The sequence below is a fragment of the Rhea americana genome, unplaced genomic scaffold (genome assembly GCF_003343005.1).
Source record: "Rhea americana isolate MKP2758 unplaced genomic scaffold, rheAme1 scaffold_74, whole genome shotgun sequence".
NCBI lineage: Eukaryota > Metazoa > Chordata > Aves > Rheiformes > Rheidae > Rhea > Rhea americana.
The window spans coordinates 249,412-272,658 of record NW_028186912.1 but is presented as its reverse complement, the minus strand read 5'-3'; the positions used below and the strand labels follow the sequence as shown (position 1 = coordinate 272,658).

The 23,247-nt window shown below is 36.4% G+C and overlaps 1 protein-coding gene across 1 annotated transcript in view; it reads right to left on the bottom strand.

Moving 5' to 3' along the window:
* ARSB (arylsulfatase B) overlaps positions 1-23,247 on the bottom strand; it is a gene marked incomplete at its 5' end in the record, with an annotated part of 65,943 nt that overhangs the window by 19,206 nt on the left and 23,490 nt on the right. The window contains 2 exons of the mRNA XM_085322046.1: positions 6,866-6,936; positions 14,047-14,290. Coding sequence (XP_085178172.1) covers positions 6,866-6,936; positions 14,047-14,290 — 315 coding nt within the window. The remainder of the gene's footprint in view (positions 1-6,865; positions 6,937-14,046; positions 14,291-23,247) is intronic.

Below are 23,247 nucleotides of genomic sequence, written 5' to 3'. Positions count from 1 at the left end.
ACCCTGTGTGGCTCCAGGGCCACATGTTGGTCTCACTTGACTTTTTAACATAAAGAGGGTCATTTGGGTTCATGACTTACTTGTAAAAAAAAGACAATAGAGTTGCTGATGAGCATACAGTATGTTTAATTTTGCTGAGAAATGGAAATTCTGAGAAACAAATAATGTACTTTATTTCTGCATTCTTGATCATTTTCCCATTCCAGTTTTCCCCATTCCATTATGTACACCTAGTCAGCTAATTAGACTAGTGGCTTTTCTTCACATTTTGATTCTCCAGGAATGGATTCTGGGTATTAGCCTGGCACAGACATGGAGTATAGTTATCCTATTCAAAGTCCACAGAGCACTCATCCATAAATACCTACACCTATTATAAACCTCTGCTGTTACTGGATAATTCCATTACTGAGGAATGTTTTTTTTTCACTTTAATAACTGTAAAACAGCCAGGTCATCAGTAATAAAAACAGGGAAGAAATCACTTCTGGTCTGCAAAGTCTCTGGAATCATCTTTCACCTGGGCACAGTAAGTAATAAATGGTGCCTAGAGCAGCCTAGAGTGTCCATTCCATAATCAAGATGAATCCTTTTGGTATATATGTGGATATAATATATAATGCTGTAGCTAGCATGCAATTTTAACATCCATGAATGATATATCAGTACCAGAAATTAAATGGTCTCTCTATTGTAATATATATGTTCAATCTGCACAGATCTAGCACCCTATAAGCAATCATTTATTTTAGCAATTAATTGTGCAATATATGAGGTAATGCCTTTTTCCAAATGTCAAGGAGAGCAATGTAAAGTTTGTTCAATTAATTTTATTCAATGCAAGTTTGGAGAAAAATTACAAAACATTTTTAAAAGTTCTCTGAATGTCTGTCTCGGCTGTCTGCCTTTATGAATAGATATCTTCAAAATAAATTGACTACAATTTTATTATGCTTTTGAAGTTTTAGTTTATGGTAAATCTGAAATTTTAAATGAAGCAGAAGTTTTTTCAGCCCCAAACAGCTCCATCCAATCAATATATTTCATCTGAATATATCTTTCTAGTTTACTTAAAGAAGTCAACTTCCTTTTGAAGAGGAGGTAAAAGTGTCCATAGGAGTAGTCTAGAAGATTTTATAAAATTTACTAACTTCACTAATGAATTTAGCAAGTTAGATTAAAAAAAAGTGTATACTGACAGATTCTGATTAACAACTCTGAAGTAAAGAGTACATTTTCTTCTACCATTCCATTCAGTTCTGATTCTCAAATAAAAGTGCCTACTATGAGAYATAAAATTTCAATACTGCTTCAAGACAGGCCATCTAGCAATGACTGTGTGGTCAGAAATATGTTTGGTTTAGTAGTTATGGGAATTTAGACTTAAATCCAGTTGGTTTTTAATTCAGCTGAATCACTAAAGCTTGATGAAATGCCATAATGCTGTCTAAAAGAAAGCAGATCTTTCACAATGGAAGAGCTGATGTCACCCTCACAGTTGCCAAACCAGCAGATATTTTTTTTTTTTTTAAGACAAAGCAAAAATGGGACAGAACGCAATTTTCAGTTTTTTTCTTTCCCATACATGTAAATAGGATTTTAATTTATGTAACTTTTAAACTATTTGTATGCATTTTATTTGAGCTTTTGTAACATTGACATTGCAGAGAAAAATACATTCAAGGTTGTTTCAAGGTAACTAACTGCTGTTTTTAATTTTCTTAATTTACTACTAAACTCTAAAGTTAATAGAAAATGTGACTGTTTCAAACATAAACGTGGAAGAGACCAGATCTTTCATACCAATGTCCTACTTTTACATAATTGCAAACTCTTTAATAAATTACAAATCCACATTGAGACACAATTTCTGAGCCATGCACTCATCATTTGGCGGGGAGGGGGAATCACTGGGGTTACGAAGAAACAATCAGAAAGACAAACATAATGGCTTTAGCAAGGAGAGAAAAGAGCAGCTAACTCAGAGCAGCCTGGGTCCCTCTGCATCTGCTGAGCTCACCAGACTGGTCTAGCACAGCGAGGTTGAAGTAGAGGATTCAGCACCACATACCTCCTCCCTCAGGTTCCGGCTCCACGAGCAGCCAGCCAGCACTAGGAGGGTTGGCTCTCCCCCTGCCTCCCCACCGACTGTCCAGTCGCACAGTCCTGCTCACCCCCACCTTGCTCTGGCATCCATCAGCCCTTCAACGTGGAGATTCAACCCACCTGCCCAGAGGAAAACAATCTATTCCTCACCCCAAATTAGCTGGATTAGTTGAATCAGACCATGGACATGTGACAAGTRCTGGAATAGGTGTGAAATAGGCATCAAGAGCAATAGGGAGGGGAGGAAGTAAAGAAAACTGCTGGATCACTTCACTCCATATCATGAGACAAACCTCAAARTTTAATTTCAGAGCCACCAACAGAAACAGTCTCATCTGTCCCCAGAATTTCCTTCCAGCCCCTTCCTTTGTGCAAAAACTAGTGTTTGGCAAAAGTTGTATTGAGAAACTGATCCTGGGAATATATTAAAGAGAAAGAAAAAGGTTGTTACAATCCAAGCAAATATTTGGCCCAACATTCAATTTATAGCTTTACTAGAGTGGTTTTGGTGACCCAAGAGAGGGGAGAGTGCAACAGAACAGGACTTGCTCTTTGATAAGCATTATCAACCTATACTAGCTTAAACTCTATGAAACTACTGCCTCCAGCTGAAGTTCCCTAGTGGTTCGAACTGATGTAGCTGTCAGGTGTAGTCTCTCCCTCTGCCACGACCAGCTATACACTTCCATCTGCTCCCAGTCATACAGCCACACGGTAACTTGATTCGACTGGTTGATTTGGTAGAAATCTTTCCTCTTTCTTTTTAATTTTCTAGGCTAGTTTGACAGGCTAATCCAGCAGAAGATTTTTTCTTGTCATGTGATTTCCAGATCCAGCACAGAAGTGGAAAACGTTGGGAGGAAAGGGAAGATAGATTGCCCAGTATGGCGATAACACAACATCAGACTGGCTTTCCTTCAGAGGCAACGTTATCCCTTCCCCTACAGCATGGTYTAAGGCCTTCACCCTAGTCTCGCACTCCTCTGTGAAAACACCACAACTGTTGTGGGTTCACGCTGCAAACCAGTGGTGGGTTCACACTCTAAACCAGATTAGTTCACTCGAGAGAAAAAAAATTTAACCCTGATCATTTCACTGGACTGCCACAGGTCAGAGAGCAGCATGATGGCATGAGTCTAAAACTGAGGACAGGACTCCTTTTTAGCACCAAAGGGAATAAATGAGAAATTGCAGCCTGAGATAATGCAAGAAATGTTTATATTTGGATGAAGAATGCTGCCCTCAGAGAGAAAGGGCAATTGCTTGAGACAGTAGAAAAAGACCTGTCATCATTTTCTTGTAAAACTTCTGCAGTCAAACTAGACTGTTTTTCCTCTTATGTTGTTTATTTTTAACAAAAATACAAAGTACAGTACTTTGATATGTGACTTGTGTATGGCTCTTGCATCGTATTTACTATTGGACACAAGATCCTGAAGAAAGATAGGTAGATGATGAAATGCATCAGATCTGCTGGAGTAATCCCAGCTGATGTTCAGATGTTAGAAACCAGCACCCTGAGAGCTTGAAAAATTGTATGTTATCCCATGAGCAATAAACACACAGGTGAAGGTGTGCTCTAACAGACCAGAGTGGCAAAAGATGAAGTTAGCTCTATAATCAAGATAGTATTTCCAAGCTTTAATCTGACTTTCTGTTACATATTTAGTTTTAACAGTTAAGTTATGACTAAATTAATTGCATCTTTTGGTCAAATTCTTCCCTGAAAGAATGCTTATATTGGTATAAAAACTTTGAATAAAACATACCCCAGTTTTCCTGTTTCAGTCAAAAATCCATAGATTACACAAGATGTCCCATGATTCATGTTCTTAAAAATACATACATAATTCAGATGAAGATAAATGTATCCCAGATGAAGATAAACATATCCATTAAATAAAAAAATACATGTATCCACTAAATAAAAATAATATGTACTGAAAGAATGTATGCATTATTTGCAAAAGCACTAAAGAGTTTAGGAACACTGAACATGAACTGAGTACAAGTATAATGATAACTTCAGTCTCTGTGTGCATGCACAATCATGACAATACAATGCCTTTCATAACGATACGATCAGAGCTCTCCTAATTTACCCCCGGCCTCCTGAAAGGCTTTTTTTGTTATGTTTAATAGCATCTTGAGATTCAGTTTTCTGTTTGCTGTTCTGCAGTACTCGCAAACTCAAAGGTTTGGCTACTCTGCATCTTCCAGTCATTATTTTACTTTCTATTTCAATTTCTACAAAAAAAAATAATAGTACAATATGTACACTTCATCTGGCGTAAGAACCATGAAGATGGTTTAAGTCAAGTGACATTTCAAATGGATTTGGACAGAGGCAAGATGGGCATAAAGAAGGCCAAAGACTTCAACCCAGGAGGTGAAAAGGAACTGAGCAAAACATATACATTTTAACACCAAAGGCAAAGGAACACTTTAATCTCAAAACAGGACAAGGAGAGAATGAACAGTCAAGGCAAGACGACGACCAAGAATGAAACAGAGTTTTTAATCACCTTAGTGACAGGAAGATTGTATGAGCAATTACTTTAAAATGATTTTTTTAAGCATGAACAAAGCTATAACTACTGAAAAAATGTAAGTACCTACATATTTCGAACTTTGTGTCTCCCTAATCTATTAATAATAGATATACCAATATAATTTTTCTGGATCCTGACCAGGATTAAATGTTACTCAACTTGTACAAAGAGCACAGATATTTTAACAAATAGGTTGAGCTGCATACATAGAAACTCATTTCCAATTACTCAGTCTTCTAAATAGAAAACTAATTGTTCTGTGACATTTTGAGAAAGCATAATTTCACTATCCTGGTCAAATCCTGCATCAAAGATAATAAAATGACCCATTCTGAAAAACACAAAATCATTCCAACTTTCAATCAATTCATAACAAATCAAGCAGGTTATGATAATAGTTCAAGTATAAAGAAATCTAGATTCTTGTCCCCAACACTGGATTATAAATTAATATTCTCTATGTAAATTAATATTCTCTATGGCATTAGAAATGATGCAGGTTATTTAAAAGAATGGTGATCTGAGAAATACAGTTTTATACTACTGTTACACATGATAAAATATTCCTATCTTATCTAATCTATCAGTAACACAATCACTCTCAAATCCTCTGAGAATGATACTGTAAAATCAAAATTAGGAAGAAACACATATATTCATTTGAGCAGAAGCACTGCCTGATCTTGACTGTAAGTGCTATTATGGCAGAAGTGAATTGGATAGCAGGGTTAAATTGCCAAAGTTGCAAGCCTTTGCTGAGAAGGGACAGAGAAACCCTGTGTGGTGCATATGGACATGCAGGTAAATATTTTTGATTTTAATATGACTCTAGTTTTGAAAGGCATATAAAAACAGCTACACATACCCATCCTCCTGCTCTTGCTGGCTAAAAGTCACATCTCATCCAGAATGAAAGTTCTGTTTTCTACACTTTTCCCCTCGCTCCCCCGGTCTCGCAGAACATATATGTGCACACAACAAGCAAGGAAATAACACACAGTGAATAGTGAAGTGTAAGCAGACTAGGGCATCATGGAAACAATCTGTGGAAATACTTCCTGAGCTTTGACTCCTGAAAACTTCCTTTTCTCGTCCCCCTTGTATTTAAGCCAGGAAGCTCTCTATTCRAACACCTCAGCTAAGCTCAGTCTTGACAGTGCCCACAAGCAAAAAGATGGTCTCTGAGGTATGCCTCAGAATACCACATCAAGGCAAAACATTAAGCAGGAATGCAACAAGTCATTGAGCGTTCTTTGAAAGGAAATTGGACAGGCTACACCTTAATTCCATCACTACGTAGGAATTATCTAACGTTGGCTGGACAGCACTGCCTACAGATATGTACAACGTTGGTCCTTCTCAAAGAAGCATCATGGAACAAGATGCACATTGCAGAAGACCATCTTACTCATTTCCATCAAGTTACTACAGAGTAACTTCCATTTATCTTGCAGAGAACAGATTACTGCTCACTTGGTACTAGTTTCCCTCTGTCTGGATTTACTTCTTCATTTAATGAAACACAGGAATGYTATGAAAACCCTGGAAAGGACATGTTCCAATGTTCTGCATGAAAGAAAATCTCTGCTTGGGAAGTTTGTAGTCCTTAGCAAACTAACAATGTTGAATCATAAAACAGACCACGTTTAGAGAGCTATACAATTAGCAAATTTAAGCTCCAATTCATGTGATTATGGCATTAAAGGTCCGATTCATGTGATTATGAAACAAAAGCAACRACAAAGCTTGGAACTTTTGTTTCACACAAACTCAGATTTTCCATTTGCAAGGTCGATAATACAATCATATTATATAGATATATCAAGATATGGAAGGGTGAGCAGCTCATGGGAGCTACCTACTAACCTGAAGCACTGAAGACAGGGTGGTTTAGGGAGGAACACTGCCTATGCACCTCWGGCACACAGCTACTCCTCAACAACCTCACATCATAAAGTGCTTCATTCAATACTCAGCAGCATACACCAGAGCTCTGTGAAATGGAGTGTGTGTTGATCATGATTCAGTACGTACTTACAGTGCCTGGAGAATGATGTTCCCGTACCTTTAAGCTAAACTACTTCCAGCAGAAGGTATCCTACTCTATTTTTTTCATCGGGAAAGAAATCCTTTGCTTAAGGAAAACATGGAACATTAGGAAGACAAACTATGCTTGATAAGCTTTTAAAAATCAATAGCATACTTACATGGGAAATCATCCACAAACATGGGGTCTATGTTATGAAGCAGCTCGACTCTGGGAGATGGTCTTCCTTCACTAAGAGAGATTTCAAAAGGAAATGTTAATTTTACTTTATTGCTCATTAGGATTATGCATGTTTTACATTATTTTTGTAATTCTAATACAAAACAAGTTCACATATATAAGCTAATTATTACTGACTTTAATCTGATATTCTTTTTAGGCCCAGAAGCAACACCTTTTGCCCCAGTCTTCCCTGACTTCACTGGTGTTTATCGAGATTACTCCTAAGTTTACAAAGTATAGAATTGGGTCTATGCTTACCAAGCATTACATGAAAGCAGAGTTTCACAATACACTATTTTAAAAATCAAATTTAGTAGTGTAAATTAGCATGCTAGACTTGTATGCCCTCTGCATACTCAAACAAGAACTGTCACTTTAGAGTGCTGAAGGCATTTGGCTAGGTGCCTCACCGAACACTAGAGGCATTGGCTTCAAAAGCCCCACCTTCAATCTGTTATTCAGACCAAGAGGTTTATTTAGATACTCTGTACTGTCTTCTGAAAAAAACGCTACCTCCTTCTCTAGTCATTGACTACACAGAGGCTCATTCCATACTATCCCTAGCATCAATACATTTGCAAGGTAAGTAAAACCTACTCCTAAAAAAATCTATCAAAGAAATTCACTCATTATAAAGTGCTCATGAGTAAGAAGTCATAATTAGAAAGCATGTTGGTTACATCATGAGAACATTTTTTATTATTTGACAGCGAACGTAAACATTTTAGAAACTTCCAAATGGCTTAAATTTTCTCTCCTAAAACAAAAAAGAAGGAAAAAAAAAGAGCTTCACTCTTCACTTCACATAAGATTCTAAAAAGATAATCCAGGCCTCTAAGCCACCTGACATTAAGAATACAAAACAAAGTAATATAAAACTTACAGGAAACCTCAAAAAAAGGCTAAGTTACTTTAATACGTATTTTGGGAGGAAGTATTTTTTAATTAAACAGTACTTACATGTAGCTTAAAACTTCCTGTAACAACGAATTAAAATTAATATTGGTCTATTCCCTTTCTGAAAAGGCTTCCTGATGCTACATGTTTTGCATAAATATAAAATTAACAATGAGGATTACATAAAAGACTAAAGATATTCAGATGATACAGCTTTAATGCACAGGAAGTTCTTTAGTTTATAGCATTAGGAATTCAGTGTGCAAAAACTGACAGAAGGAAATTTTTTTTCCCAAAACACGTGAAAGGTTAACTTTTTTCCCCTAGTATCTTCATTACTCACACTCATAAGTAAGGAGTGTCTGGCCTTGTTTAGCAGAATTTTATCTTAGATTGAATAGACTCACAGTGCTTCTAGATGCTCCACACAGTTGTGGCTAAGTGTACCTTTCCCCATCTGTTATCGTAACAGGTAACAGTAACACGAACCAATTAGGCCAAGTTAAACTAGGATGTGATTGTAGCATGGGAGCCATTTTTGTAGTAACTGCTCGGGGAGACATTCTTATTCTGCTATTTCTGTGCTGTCTCTACATTTTTCATTATCCTTTTTAAAGGAAAGCAGACACTAGAATTACACTAAGAAGTCTAGCATCTTCCATCAGTGTCATACATAGAAGGAAAAAGTAACTTATTCCTGTATGTTTCTCCTATTCATATATCCAATGTTCATATACTACTAGGCCCAAGGAAGTCCCAGAACTGAGGATACTCGTGCTATTAGAGTAGAGTAGTATTAGTATCACATTAAAGGTACTTTTTTTCTATGACTTTTAATCTATAGGGTGGATAAATGCACACTAAACAACATGACTAGGACTTAATTTGAATGATTATTGCATAGCAGGTAGAACACAAAAAGTAAAGATTATACCTGCATTAGTTTAAGCCTTTCATGCTGCAGAAGTAACTTCTATTGACTGCATTTTTTTCTGTGATTGCATACTGACATTAGTAAATGGGAACTGCTACTTACATACAATCAGGAGATATACTCCCTGAAGCTTATGATATTACTGCGTTAAGGGCTGTAGCACTATAAATTGGTAATGAATTTGTCATTCAGTTTTGGTGTTATTTCGATAATTATTACACACAAAATGGAAGTATATAATCAGTACACATTTTTCACAAAATGACAGCCAGCCTAAGAATTCAGAAAAGAAGATGGCACTGCCCATTAAAGAAAGCAGTGGGCTGATGGAAAAGGACATCAGCAAGAGGCAGAATCAACATCCTGGGAAAAACAAGTAGAGAACTTATACTTGCACTAACAGAGTTCCCTTTCCCTATGCCTAAACTCTCTCCTCCTTCCCATTTATGGAGCTCTGCCACAGACCTTGGGTGTCCTCAAAAGACCCAGTTTGAACAAAAGATCCAGCTTGGCAGATATCCTGACAAGAATATTTTACATCAGAAACATGTTCTAGACAGTGTAGCTGGAACAGGAAAGTACTAAGATTTTCTAGAGTATCCTACCTTTGCATCTTAGTAGCTTTCAGTGTAACTGTATATACAATCCTCTACTTCTAGGATGTTTATTTTTACACTATAATATGCTGTTAAATTAGTTCTCTCTCTAACAAATAAGGACCCCTTTTTCTTGGTCTGGGAATTATTATGCTATGTCTACTGAATATTTAATTAAGCAACTAAAAGATGTTGTTTTTCAGAGAATTTCTCTGCATAAAAACTACTGGCTAATGAGCGTGGATTAATTTCAGAGTTAATACGAGAATCAGCTAGTTTACTCTGAGAATGTCATTATCGTCTTTCCTGTAATGTTTTTAAAACTTACAGAAAGATCTCTTATTCTTTAGTGAACTTGAGCAAACATCTACACGTGATCTTTCACAGCAGTCCTTTTTGTTTTTGTTTTTTAATAGGCACAAGGTGTCCTTGGGAAGGAATCCAAGGTCTTCCAGGGTAAATTTGTTTATCTTGCACAAAAACATCCTCAGTGTCACTAGGCAGAAGTATAATACCTTGCCATATATTGTATTTCTCTGGGTTGTATCTGTACACATTTTCCTAAAGTAATTATTTTTCAGATATGCCAGAAATAAATGTTATGCTCAGCTTTAGATAACTCATTCTTCAGCATTCATTTATAACCACAACTAACTGTGAGAATTTTTTCCAAAGAAGCATTTAATTCCTCAGATTAACGTAACCGTTTGGTACATAAAAAAAATCAAGTTGATCTTACTTTACTTCATCCAAACAATTCTTGTACTTCTGATATTATAAAAATATAAAACTGTAACATGCCCTGTAAAATATTTAAGTAAAACTTGAAAGCCTTAATTGCTGACAGGCTTTGAAGACATGTTGATTATTTTGACTTCATTTTATCTTGATTCTCTCACTCCCTATCATGCTGCTACTACATGTGCTTTACAGCAATCAGCATCACGGCTTTCCATTTTCCTGTTAATGCAAAACAAAATGCTTTTTCTGAGCAAGAAYATACTAGATATTCAGTACTGAAGAACAAAATATATCAAAACAATGTATTAATCAGTGCAAGTTTCTACATAAGGAAAATTATTTTGCCTCATATCTTCATTTCAATAGAGCAGCAAGCATCTGGAAAACTGGTATTTCTTAGAAATGCAAGTACCTTTGGGATATTTGCTCAGAAACATGCTGTTCAGTCTAGATTGCTTCACTGGTAGCATTTTCCTATCTTCTATTAAGCATTCTTGGTATTTTCGATTGTTCTTTTTGCAAAAGTTTCCCAACTGATATTATTAGTGAATTTTTGAATATCATCTCTGATACGTACATGGTTTTAAAGCTTCCAGTTGTATTGTAGTTGTATTCATGATTATCTAAGGTATTAGAAGAGTGCAGTCTATTGTAATTTACTTCAGACTGGAGTTTCAATCAGGTGGTCAGAAATATTTTGGGAGTGGAGAGTTGCATCAAAGGGACTTTGCTCATAGTGGAACACACACTATTGCTGTTGGGAACAGGAGGGGCATCAGGGGCTGAATGGGAGAACAGCTGAGAACAGCAGTGGCGAGCTGCTGTGGCAGAAGGCAGCCCATGTAGCTATGAGAACTCTGGAATGGAAAGAACTCCCACAGACATGTCTCCTGGACAGAATTTTGGATAGCCAGAAATGGGCAGCTTAGCTTAGGAACTACTCATCTAAAGATAWGCTACAAAAAGCATTTTACACAGAAAAGCCTTTTTGTTGGCCTTCATTTTTACTGTAGAAAATTGTAACAGAAAGCCCAAGATTGGCATGAATGGAGAATAGATGGAAATATATGAGAGCAGAGACACCAGCAGGACACACAGTGTGAAAAATTAGCAGGTCATCAAGGCCCCAGGACATCTGAGCACAATTTCATAGGACAAGGACATCAGGAGACAGAGAAAACTCTTGAATTGCAGAGGTAGGACTGAACAGAGACACAACTCCAAAAGGGTACAAAAAGTCATATCTAATATGTTGACATGGTCACCAGCTTAAAAACAGAACTTGGAAACCTCTGCTCTGGTGCTTGGCTGCTGGGCAGACTTCCTGGACACATATGTTCTGGTCCTTGTGAGTGTGAGACTGAGAAAGTGAAACCTGTTTCAATGCCCTTTTTTTTTTAAAAAAAAAAAAAAAAAAAAAAAACCAAAAAAAAAAAAAAAAAAAAAAAACCATTCCTTTCCTGTAAGGTCTCCCTTTGATATTTGCTAAATTGTTGATACAATGTTGCAACAGTATTTCCTACAGTACTAGGTCAGTAGATTCATTCTGAAAGAGCCACAAGGTCAAAGTCCCTGTCAAAGAGTTTCCTAGCACTATGCAAATTTCAACCTAAGAAGTTCAAACAATGAGAACAACAGTATTGCATTTTCTCAATTTCACACATTTTAGAAAACATACTTATACTATTTGCATTTGTTAGCTAGATAAGAAAGTTTTTGTAAAGTTTTTCTTTTTCTTTCTTTCTNAACAAAAAACATTTGCTTCCGAAGTCAAGTTTTTCATGCCATTTGCTCCTAGCCATTAACTTTCTTCTGGTTCTTGTGTTAAAAAGGTGCAAAATGAACAGTTGCAGACACATAGGTTTTTCAGCACTTCTATTTACCACAAGAACATAATACAACCAATATCACGTTAATATAATTCATAATTTGGACCAGCAAACATCTTAAAATCAATATAGAAACTTCATTTTGTTTAAGGATTTCAGAATTCATATTAAAGAAAATACAAACACACAATGCCTCTGCAAATGGATCAGTCATTTATAGTTAAGAGATCAGACAGATACTGGAATGGATCCAATACTCTCGGGACTTCTGCGTATATTTGCATTACCCACATACATAACAGGAGGTGTAGGATTAAAGTAATCTATCACAAGGAGCATATGAATCTATTTTTATTAGACCATGCTGAAAAAATATAGTACTAACATAGTGACTGGCTATTAATTTCCACTTTTCAGATGAGGTAGAATATTAACAAATTATATTTTCACTTATGAGCTACCTGGTCATAGAAAAGCAATGTATTTGAACTTTCCATCAAACATCACCAAAAGGGCATTGTGCCTTTGTTGTTTGCTATCCAATATTCAAGTGACCTTTTGAGTTATGATCGTGAAATTTGGCACTCGTTCCTCCTGATTATAAGTGAAAACCATGTGAAATTTGACATTTCTGGTGTAGGTCAGCCAAATAGCAATCTAACAATTCACAGAAAACGGCTTTTCTTTTTTTTCCCCTCTAAAAGTCACACTAGACACAGACCCTCTTGTCTGGCACAATTAAAAAAATCTGAGCTCACCAATTCTTTAGCTGTGCTAGTAAACATTACATCCAGTCCTTACATGACCTGGTAAGATTCAGGTCACAGGAGCATGCAGGGGATGCACAGCTGTACCTGTCTTTCCCTATATATAATTTTACCACAAGAGTGACCTGATCTGAGAAGATCAGTTCATGACAAAGTATTTCTGGTTGGAACTAAATCTGAAGCAGACAGGCACTCTGCTGGAAGCTAGAACAAAAGTTAGTCTATGGTTTAGGCTCATGCTGGGATCTTGTAGATGCTAAGCTCTCCCCCCCAAAAAAAAAAATCAACATGTAAAACATTTTACTGTCTCTGGCTGGACAGGAGACTCCATTTCTTTCTGGCAGTTAATGATCTCCGGTTCAATTATATACATCCGTATCTTCTTCAATTTGGAATAGAGCCATACTAGAGCCATACAGTACAGCAGGGCACAAGGCCACAAGCTCTCTAACAGTCCAACTAGTACAGAACACTACAGTATAGCTTCTCAGAAACAGAGACAGCACCAGAAAAGCAAGCTAGGCATTATCTGAACATAATCTGAGCTCATGGGGTTTGGATATCCCAGTTAATATAGGCAGAATAAGAAGTGTAGAGAGTCAGAGGGAGCCCAGTAAGATTCATTAGTTGGTCTCTGCCAACTGCACTGGAGCTGAGCTATCTCCTGTACAACCATCCAGGCATTTCTGCACTGTACTCCTGAGTGCTTCAGCTTGCTTAAGTCAAGCACAACATCACAAACTGTTAGGACCTAAATCAGGTATAGTACTGCCTCCAGCCACACAGGCTTTCTGAAAATACGGATACACTGGACATTATGTTACAGACCCAGCGAAATGGTTATACTTTGAGCCAGTGACAGAAGCTGTACCGTGTTAAACAAACTCTGTTGAATCAAAGCTGAATCTACACTCAGCCAGTTTAAAGTCTGCACAGATTTCCCACGTGTCCAATTCCAGAAGCATACTGCAGAGATACCAATTTTGCTCTGTAGAAAGTAGGGCTGGGTCCATAAAATTTGCTAGATTGTACTCTGTGGTGTGCAAAATCAGCTAATGAACTTCTGGATCATGGAGGACTTGAAATAGTACATCATGTTTGAGTAATACTGTGTCTGTGTTGATAAATTCAAAATTAAACTAACACCGTTCGGAGATTTTGCATCTGAGACCAGGATTAATCTATAACCTGGATAATTCTCTCATGGGTAACAAAGTTAACTGTACTTATACTTTCCCCTCCATTTAGGGAAAAGAACATTTACATTTTCCCCTCCTGTTTCAGCTCTGTTCTCTAGGCTCATTAAATTCTTTTCATACTAGAATTCTGAATCAGTCATCCGGCAYGCAAGTTACCTGATAGTCTTCCAAACATCAAAGCCATCCAGAGGCTTAGTGCCATTGGTATGTCCTCCAGCAAGGTGCACCAGCGTTGGCAGCCAGTCAGAGATATGGATAAGTTCATGACTTTCTACACCTGTCTGTTTCAGTAAAGGACTTGCCACAAAGCCTACTCCCCTCACTCCTCCTTCCCAAAGGGTCCACTTTCTTCCTCTCAGTGGCCAATTATTTCCACCTGACAAAGTCTGTCCTCCATTATCTGAAATACAAGCAAGCAAAAGAAATTATTTGTCAGAAAGAAACAAAAGAAGCCTATCCCCAGCATTCACTCATCTATTTAAAAAATATGCTCACAATATAGGAGTGACATGCAAGTACTTGCATACTATTAGGTATTCATACATGTTGCATATCCAGAGCACACTACAAAAGTAAGTTAATTCTTACAAGAGTCTTCAAAATTCTTATAATGAAAAGCAATGATGCCTAGCATTACCACAACCTGATGATTTAGAATGTGACTGTTAAGAGCAGCCCCTGGTGGCTCTAGGGGTATGATTCTTGCTTAGGGTATGAGAGCTCCCGGGTTCAAATCCCAGATGAGCCCTTTGTCTCCTTCTCTGGAGATCTTCAAGGCCTGCCTGGATGCAACCCTGTCTAACATGCTCTAGGTGACTCTGCTTGAGCAGGGGAGTTGGACTAGATGATCTCCAGAGGTCCTTCCAACCTTAATGATTCTATGATTCTAAACATAATTAGATACCCAAAGCTTTCAGAATCAAAGGCCTTAAAAATTTAGTTCCAACTATTTCCCCAGGACCACATGAAGAGTTACTGTCAAGGCCTTCATTAGTACTCAAACCACACTATCATTCTATTTTCAAAAGTACTAAGTTATACTGAGAACACAAAGCTATTATTCCAGTGTCCAGACTCAGAGTTCAGAACAATTTTCAGGCAGCATGTGATTTCTGAGGTCACAGGAAACTGAAAGGTTCTCAAGCATAAGGAGAAAGCCTGAATGAAACGAATTAGTTAAAACAATCCGCAAATATGCTGAATCTACTGTTTGGTGAGAACATCATATGAGATTGTTACAGAAAAAAGACAAACTGTTATGACAGTAACTCAGAAATATCTACATGAATTAGAGATAGGTCATGTAATTCTTTTTCAACTCTTTGTCTGACTGCTCTTCCACATTTAGAAGAAACTCTACATTCCTGAAACTGACAAAAGCAATGAGGAACATGGTTTGATTATTTGAAGTTCCTTCTGCTACTACCATATAGTTATTCTTATCCATGTATATTCTAATGATCTTAGAAAAGTTATTGCTAACAAATCTTCCAACTTTAAGCAAAAATATTCTTTAAAGAGTTAAATATTATTTCCAATTGTAGATATTGACCTGACATTCAGTATTACTTTGTCTTATTTATATTTTGAGTATTTTTTTGATTAAAAACTAGGAATTTGAGGGAAGAAACAGAAAATACATGTCCAATATGTTACAGAACTTTACTGTAATTGCCATACAACAAAATGATCCCACTTCTGTTTCATTAATTAGGAACCAATGTAAACCCCTACTGTGAACATCTGTCTGCTGTGCACAAGAGACTCCTTTTATTCCACTAAAGAATAAACTAATGCATGTCTCTGCCAAGATTTCAAAGTTGGAAGCCTAAGCTAAACGAGGTACTAGAAAAAACAATGCTACCTGAAATGTGTAAAATGTTTGAGGCCCAGATAGCTTCCAGGAGGGCTATTTGGCAACCAATAGTTTAGAGGGGGGAGAGGAAGGGAGAAGAGAGGGAAGAAATCAAGAGATTCAAGAGTCATCAGTATGAAATACAGGCAATCAAAAACTGGCCACCATTATTTCTCACACAGGGAAGACGATGGGCACTCAGAGCTGAGAACTCAAACAGCAGTTGCCAGTGACAGAGAAGATACTAGTTTTGACAACCCCCTCCACTCTTAGCATAAACATAAGTAGTGTGTGTCAGGAACAGTAGTGTGTACAGGGACAAGAGCCTTCAGCAGCTTTTAACCTTTAGTGGTATTACAGTAAATGTTGTCTTATCTCCACTATACTGGAATAAAGTTTGAAACATACTGTGTAATCAGATTCTAAATATTTAAAACATCTTCCTCCTATCACAAGCTACTGACTCTCTTTATCAGCTCAATAGTAGCATGAGAGTAAGTTCAGCCCTGAATGAGACTATCAGCAATGAAGTAGCAAGGAAATCACAGTAGCCAAGTGTCTCATTGAACTGTAGAGAGAAAAATGTGCATTTCCTGTACTATAGTCTAACTTTATTATATTTACTATTTTTTTTTGACATTTTATTATTTTTAGCACAGTTGAAGACATTCACACTCTGCCACTTTCATTATGCAATGAACTTCCTGGGACAAGCATTCCATCTAACATACGTCCTGTAAAAAAAAAAAAAAAAAAAAAAAAAAAAAAAAAAAAAAAAAAGAAAAAAAAAAAAGGAAATGGAAAAATGTTGACACGTAAATGAAAAAAAAACAGCATATGAAACAAGCTTAAATCCACTCATTTTTACTTCTCATTTCCACATTGCTAGAACTTGCAATTTCCTTCTCCCTAAGGAGTTTACATTCAAGTGACCCTTTTCATTTGATTTCCCAAATGAATTATCAGGAAAGTCTTGAAGGAGAGAAAAAGATGATTTCTGTTCTGATTCTTAAAACTTGTTTCTTTTCCAAGTAATYACAGCAGAGCTGGTGTGTCACTGTTCTCTTCTGATAGATTTTTTAGATTGTCTGAATGATAAACTTTGACAGCACTTGATATAGTACTGATATCATTTTTCAAATTAAATCTAAGCTATTTTTGTGTAGTCTTTAACATGTTATTTGAACATGTTAAAGATAACATTTAAGAGGAGCAAGTTACACAATATTGAAAGATCATAATGGAGTCTATATTGATAAACTTTCAAGCTAACTAGTAAATAATTAAAAAGGAAGGAAGGAGAATAAACAAAAAACAGTCTTTGTATGAGAAACAGATTTGAGACATGAAAAACAATAAATCATAAGGTACAGCAAGATAAAACTGGGTCAAAGGCCTGATTAAAGGTCTCATCAGCTTTACATCTCCAACACGAGTACTTCCTAGTGCATTCACTATTGTTCTGCCTCTGAGCTCCGCTCCTTGAAGCCTGATGACCCTGCTATCTTTTCCATGAAAACTCTGTACCTCTTTACCACATACAGACACCTCGGACACTCCGATAGTTGACTATATTGCTGGAGAAAGGAAACTACACCAGGTATATCAAATATTTCAGCAGTTTGAGTTGATCACAGTGGGCAGATGACTCATTTCACCTGCCATGCGTAATTTAGTTTACTGTAGTGCTGATAATTCTGAACAGTATTGCCTAAGCCAAAGGTACATTCCAGTTGTTTTCCTCCCTGAAAATGCTTCACGTGGGGCTCTTTAAGTCTGTACTTTATCCTTCCTTCCACTCAGTGCATGTTTTACTTCTGTATAAGGTACTAAGTGCCCAGGGGAGTGGCTGCAGTGATAATAAACAAAACAATCCCCCTTTTAGATCTCCACATGCCTACAATCACAGTGCATTCGAGAGGGATAAGAATCAATAAAAACCAGTTGTCTCATGATAAAACACAACAAACGTTGACAGAAGAGCTCCACAAAATGGCTTTATTAATGACTTCAGACCACAGAAGTATGTAAAATTGAAGTTCTACTATATCTAACCTGCTAAGATGCACCTTGACAACAGGAGACAAAGTGGCTTGCTGCTCTGTGTGTGTACGTAAGTGCGTGCATTCATGCATGCATGCGCAGTTACCTTTCACCTAAAATACAGCTGAGAAAGCATACTATAGATGCTAAAAGTCTGCACAGGTTCAGAAAGAAAGAAAGAAAAAAAGCAATACAAAAAATCATTGACAATTCTTAAATGAAAAAAAAGATATCACCTCTGCCTCAGGAATTTCTTCAATCACAAACTTACTACAAAATGCTCTGGYGAAAGGTACCATCGCAGGCGTTCTAATGCTCCTTCCTAGGCATCTGCTACCAAGCATTGCCGTAGGGAGGGAACACTTGGCTAGATGGATTTTCAGTCTGTGGCAGTAAAGACATTCTTATGGTCTCCCAAATAAGCTATTCTTTGCCAGTTCCTCATATCTTGAGCCTGGAACAAACTCCAAAGACCATATGGAAAATCCCAGTGGTTTAAAACAAACACTTAACATCTACTTTTAGGTAAAAGACAAATAGGATCATTGTTGCTTCATGTTCTACACTGGCTCCTTATCCAAGTCTAAATCCACTTCAAAACAACTTTTTCTCAATGATTTCTTGTTCATTTTTGCAACTGTTTCTCTCTCTGACACATCCTAATACGTAATCTCAGCAGCCAGTCTCTGAAGCTTTTAGAATAAAGGTACCAACAACAAGTGGCACTGATTTATAACGTTTCTTCTTTTTAAAGCTTGAGTCTTGCTACTTTAGCTGAAAACACAAGACTCTCCCCAGCATGATATGACAATTCATTCTTTCCCAGAAACAAACATCTAATAGGATTTTCATTAAAAATAACAGTGAAATTATCTGGAAAATGTAGTGAGCATATCTTCTTCTGTCTGGAAGAATCATTTTTCTAACTACATCTACATTATTTAGACTTCAGTAGTACCCACAATGGATTATGTGTATTACAAAAATTGTTAAACAAACCAGTTCTTGTCCCTAAAGGATGGATGAAAGGTGAGAGAATTAGGCTGTATTTAGAAGTGATGTTAGTTGGTATAAGCATTACTTGACTAATTTATTTAGTTTTGTTTATTTCTTAAATGGAAGTATCATATATTTCTAAAGAGTTTTGCTGCTGGCTTCATTCAACTTGCTTTAGTAGGTAGCTTGTTATTTTTATCACTACTCTCATTCTGTGTTATTGTAAGGAAGAGATACCCAAGAAGGTATTAACAGAAGGTGACTGTCTTTCAAACTACTGTGGATTTTTTGATAAAGGTAACGAAAAGGAAGGATTTGGGGGATGTTTTAAAAACTYTCAAGGTAAGGAAAATACATTTGTCTTAACCTCTAAGACATAACAATAGAAATAAAGCTTGTGCATCTTGAATATACCTTTAAAAATTAAGACCAACATTTCCTTCTCCCAAACATCTGCTTTTGTAACTAATATTCATTGTCATATACATGGCATAGAATTTAATTTGTTAAATCTGTAAATTGTAAACCATCAAAGATGTTTTGCAGGAGTTCCTAAAGGAACTAATAAACAAAACTAAGTAGAAAGGCAGTTTTGTTTCTTCCAAACTCTTCTCTGAAGATTTGCCAGCTGCCAAACATTCTGACTAGTACACTATATATATGCAGTGATGTGGGATACATGTAACTAGTAAACAGCTTAATGGCTATAACCTCTTTGAAGACACAGTTCGATAATAAAAAACAGGAATAAAACAATTCTGTGAGCAGTAACTAATGAAGCATATATGGATTCAAATGTTGGGGTTGACTCTTCTTTTGTTGAATTACTCTGCAACTGCCATAATAATCTATTTCATACTATGAAAATAATCCACACAGGCTATAGATATCCCTAACTGTGGGGAAGCGTCAGCTGGAATTTATACCTTATTAGACACTCAGGGAAAAAAATGTTTACTGGAGAATGAACGCTGACATATGCTCTTCCCAGGATCATAAGTATTTCTCTCCTGTGTTCATTCCTTACTAGGACAAGTTCACAGTGGTTACTGAACTCTGGTAATATTACTAGCATCTCTTTCCTCTGTTTGGCTACTTATTTTCTGAGTTTTGTCCAAACCTCACACACCAGAGCTAACACTCTTCTAATTAATTCAGTTGAAACGGATCAATGGCTTCAAAAGTTCCTGCTGAGAGAACAGGCTAAACAGAAACCACTCCTGGCATACTGCAGAAGGCCATTTTTCTAAAAAAGTAAGCTTAACCACCTCCAGTCGTAACACAAAAATCAGTATTGCCTATGTACTGGAATGAAACACTTATTTAAATAGCTATAAAAATACCTTTGTGTTTAATCTGTGGGTGGTGGGAGAAACATAAGAGTTTCTAAAGAGCACTTCAGTACAGTATTCAACTTCAGTATACACTTCAACACACTAACTTCCTTCATTTTGTGGACCAGTGGCCAGAGTGACTTTTCTGTGCCTTCTACTACCTATACACAGTATCTTAGTGGCTGTACTAATGGTGTTGCCTTAAATGAATGCCCTAGAACAGAGGTACTAGAAACTCATCTACRCTTTAAAGGTTTCCCTCCCTAATTTCCCTCCAATTCTTAGATAAGACCTAAACAGATTAATTAAAAATTGTAAACAATACATAAAATAATTTTGCATTTAATTTTATTCAAAAGCAACGATATGCCTTGTCATATAGCTACCTTTTACTCCACCAGCAGAATAGATTTTGTTTCAACTATAGTAAGGTAATATTTTTTAAAGAGCACCTTTTTTTTCTCTCTCTTGCGACTGCTCAGGTTGCTGCATTCTTCTTACCACCACGATTGAGCTGCATCTTGAGGCTCCTTTGACAAGCCTGGCAAATCGTTCTGACCAACCTCCTTGGAGAGGAGGTCCTGAAAATTCTCCAGGGTTGTATATGATACTATTATTAAACAATTCTAACTGCAGTATTTCTTTCCAGTCTCTGTATTTTCTTATCGCAAATAAGGAGACACTAACAAGCCACTTTACAAGGAAAAAAAAAAAATCACTCTTACTGGCTACATTTATTATGTATATTGTTAGCGTGAGAACACCTCATAAAAAATATGCAGGGTTTACATAAACTCTCCTTAACAAATTTCTATATGTTCTAAGCCTTCCACTCTCACAAAAGATAAAATCAGATGGTTTAATCTTTGGTTGTATAACTCCAGTTATAATGGCAGAATTGTAATCTTAAATAGGTACTATAGTAATCCTAATTATTACTATAAGTCTATTAACTGTTTTTGGCATTTGAAGAACAAGGAGAACCCAAGAATAAAGAAAATATTTGCAATCAGAATTCTGGAAGTAGAGCATGTAATTGATAATTTCCTTTAGCAAAAATAAGTCTTAACAATGAAAGGTTTCGGTGCAACAGTCCACTAGAACAAGTTGTTTTGCACTGTAGGTTTCACAACACAAAAACAATTTCCGCATAAATAAATTTTGGCAAAAAAGTAACAGAAGAATAAAACTTTGACATCACCAAAATAAAAAAACAACAGGCAGAATATTTTATGAAAATAAGGTTAATAAATATTGGCAAAGTTTAAATATAACTAGTAGGCGTACCCCAGGTTCATTTTTAAAACTAAATCATCCAAAAGTTTGGATGCATATATATATATACATATATACACACACACACACACACACACAGAAAGTATACGTATTCATATATTCAGAGAGTAGGAAATACCAATCAACATTAAAAGGAAGCATTTAATCTGGAATCAATCAGAAGTAAAAAGAAAAGTGATGTATGCCAAGAAAGTCTCTGTGCTGAACCACTGTTTATCCTTTTCAAACCATAGCACTAGAGTATTTCAAATAATACATCTACAAGGGCAAAACAAGCAGAAAATAAGGGTTTAAGCATCTAGGATAATAAACACAATTAAGATAGCAAAAATCAATTCACTAATTATTTATTATGTATTATATTTTGGTGTTTAATAACTTTAATCAACTATTACATCCTGTAAAGAGCAAATCTAGCCTAATGCTTCTGCTACAAACACTTGGATCCCTTCCCTTCCCCCCCCCCAAAAAAAACAATTACAGTAAGAAGACTGGCAAGTATTTGGTATCTACAGTACTTTTCAAATCCAGCATTCACATGCCTCAGCTTTTTTTCTGTTTTTCACCTCTGCACAAGTTCATACATTTTTAAATTGTTGTAATTTTCTGAAGCTGCAAGAAAACACTTCCATACCCTGTAATTTCTCCTCACGGGCCCCTGCAGTAAGCTGATCTAGCACACATCTGTCTGGTACATTAACCACACCAAACTCAGTTTGAAAGGTTTGTCTAAAGTCATGCAGTATTTTAAAAGTGTGTATAGACCAGGGAAAATCCAACTCTGTTTTATTTTATAATGGAGATTTGGACATTTCAGTACAATAAAATTAAAACATCCTTGAAATAAAGGACAAAAGGCATCGTCTAAGCTCCGCTACTCGTGAAAATAAATGTTGCGGACACAGGCTGCATATAATCTTGCATGAAATACATACACAAAATATTTGAAGGGGAAATATAGTCAGTAATACTTCATGTTGCTTGTTCCAATTTCTTGCTCCTGATTAGTAGATTACTTTCTTTGTGAAAATGAGAGTGAAAGTAAGGTTGTTTCTCTTTGCTAAAAGAGAACAATGTAGTCCCTCCCAAATTCTCCCTCTCTACATTTAAAGTAAATAGCTGTTGTAAATTTAACTCAGAAGAATGCCTAAATTCACATTTAGGTTTCAAGTGCACCCCCCCTTCTCTCTACTGATGAGAAAATATACATTCACATAGTCGACAGACACTCAGTAAAAGGAGGACTAGATAGGATTGCTAAATGACTGCAAATATGTTAGAAAGCACTGAATTTCAAGCATCAAAATTTGTAACTGCCAGAAACTGTCTAATAGCTGGCAACATCTATGTATTTTTATTCAGTAAAAGCATACAGAAGTTTATTTTTAATGTATTTGGGTTTCTTCATCTGCTTCTGGAGAGAGTGGGACTTTTAGAATAAGCCTATCCAAATGACATTATGGATCTAATTAGGATACATATTCATAGCAGCTTTTTGAGGAAAAAAGCAGGAAGTGAGACCACTGTTACCACATTTAGAGATGGCCTGTATAAGCATCAATTAACCAAGAGACCAATGCAGCTATACTTCTAGATGTGTGGAAAATATCTGATGTCACGTCTACTGGTAAGGTAAGAAAAGATGATCAAATTCGAACATATGTGAAGTCAGGAGCCAGCCTAAAACTATTTTTACTTCTGTTATTGATCATAGTTACATACAACAAAAGATTCCCTGACTTCAGATGCAACAAAAGCTTTAAGATGTGCATGGACTGCAGTGAAGGCTGCCAACTTTAGAGGATCATTGTTTCACTTCTCTCCAGTTTCTTT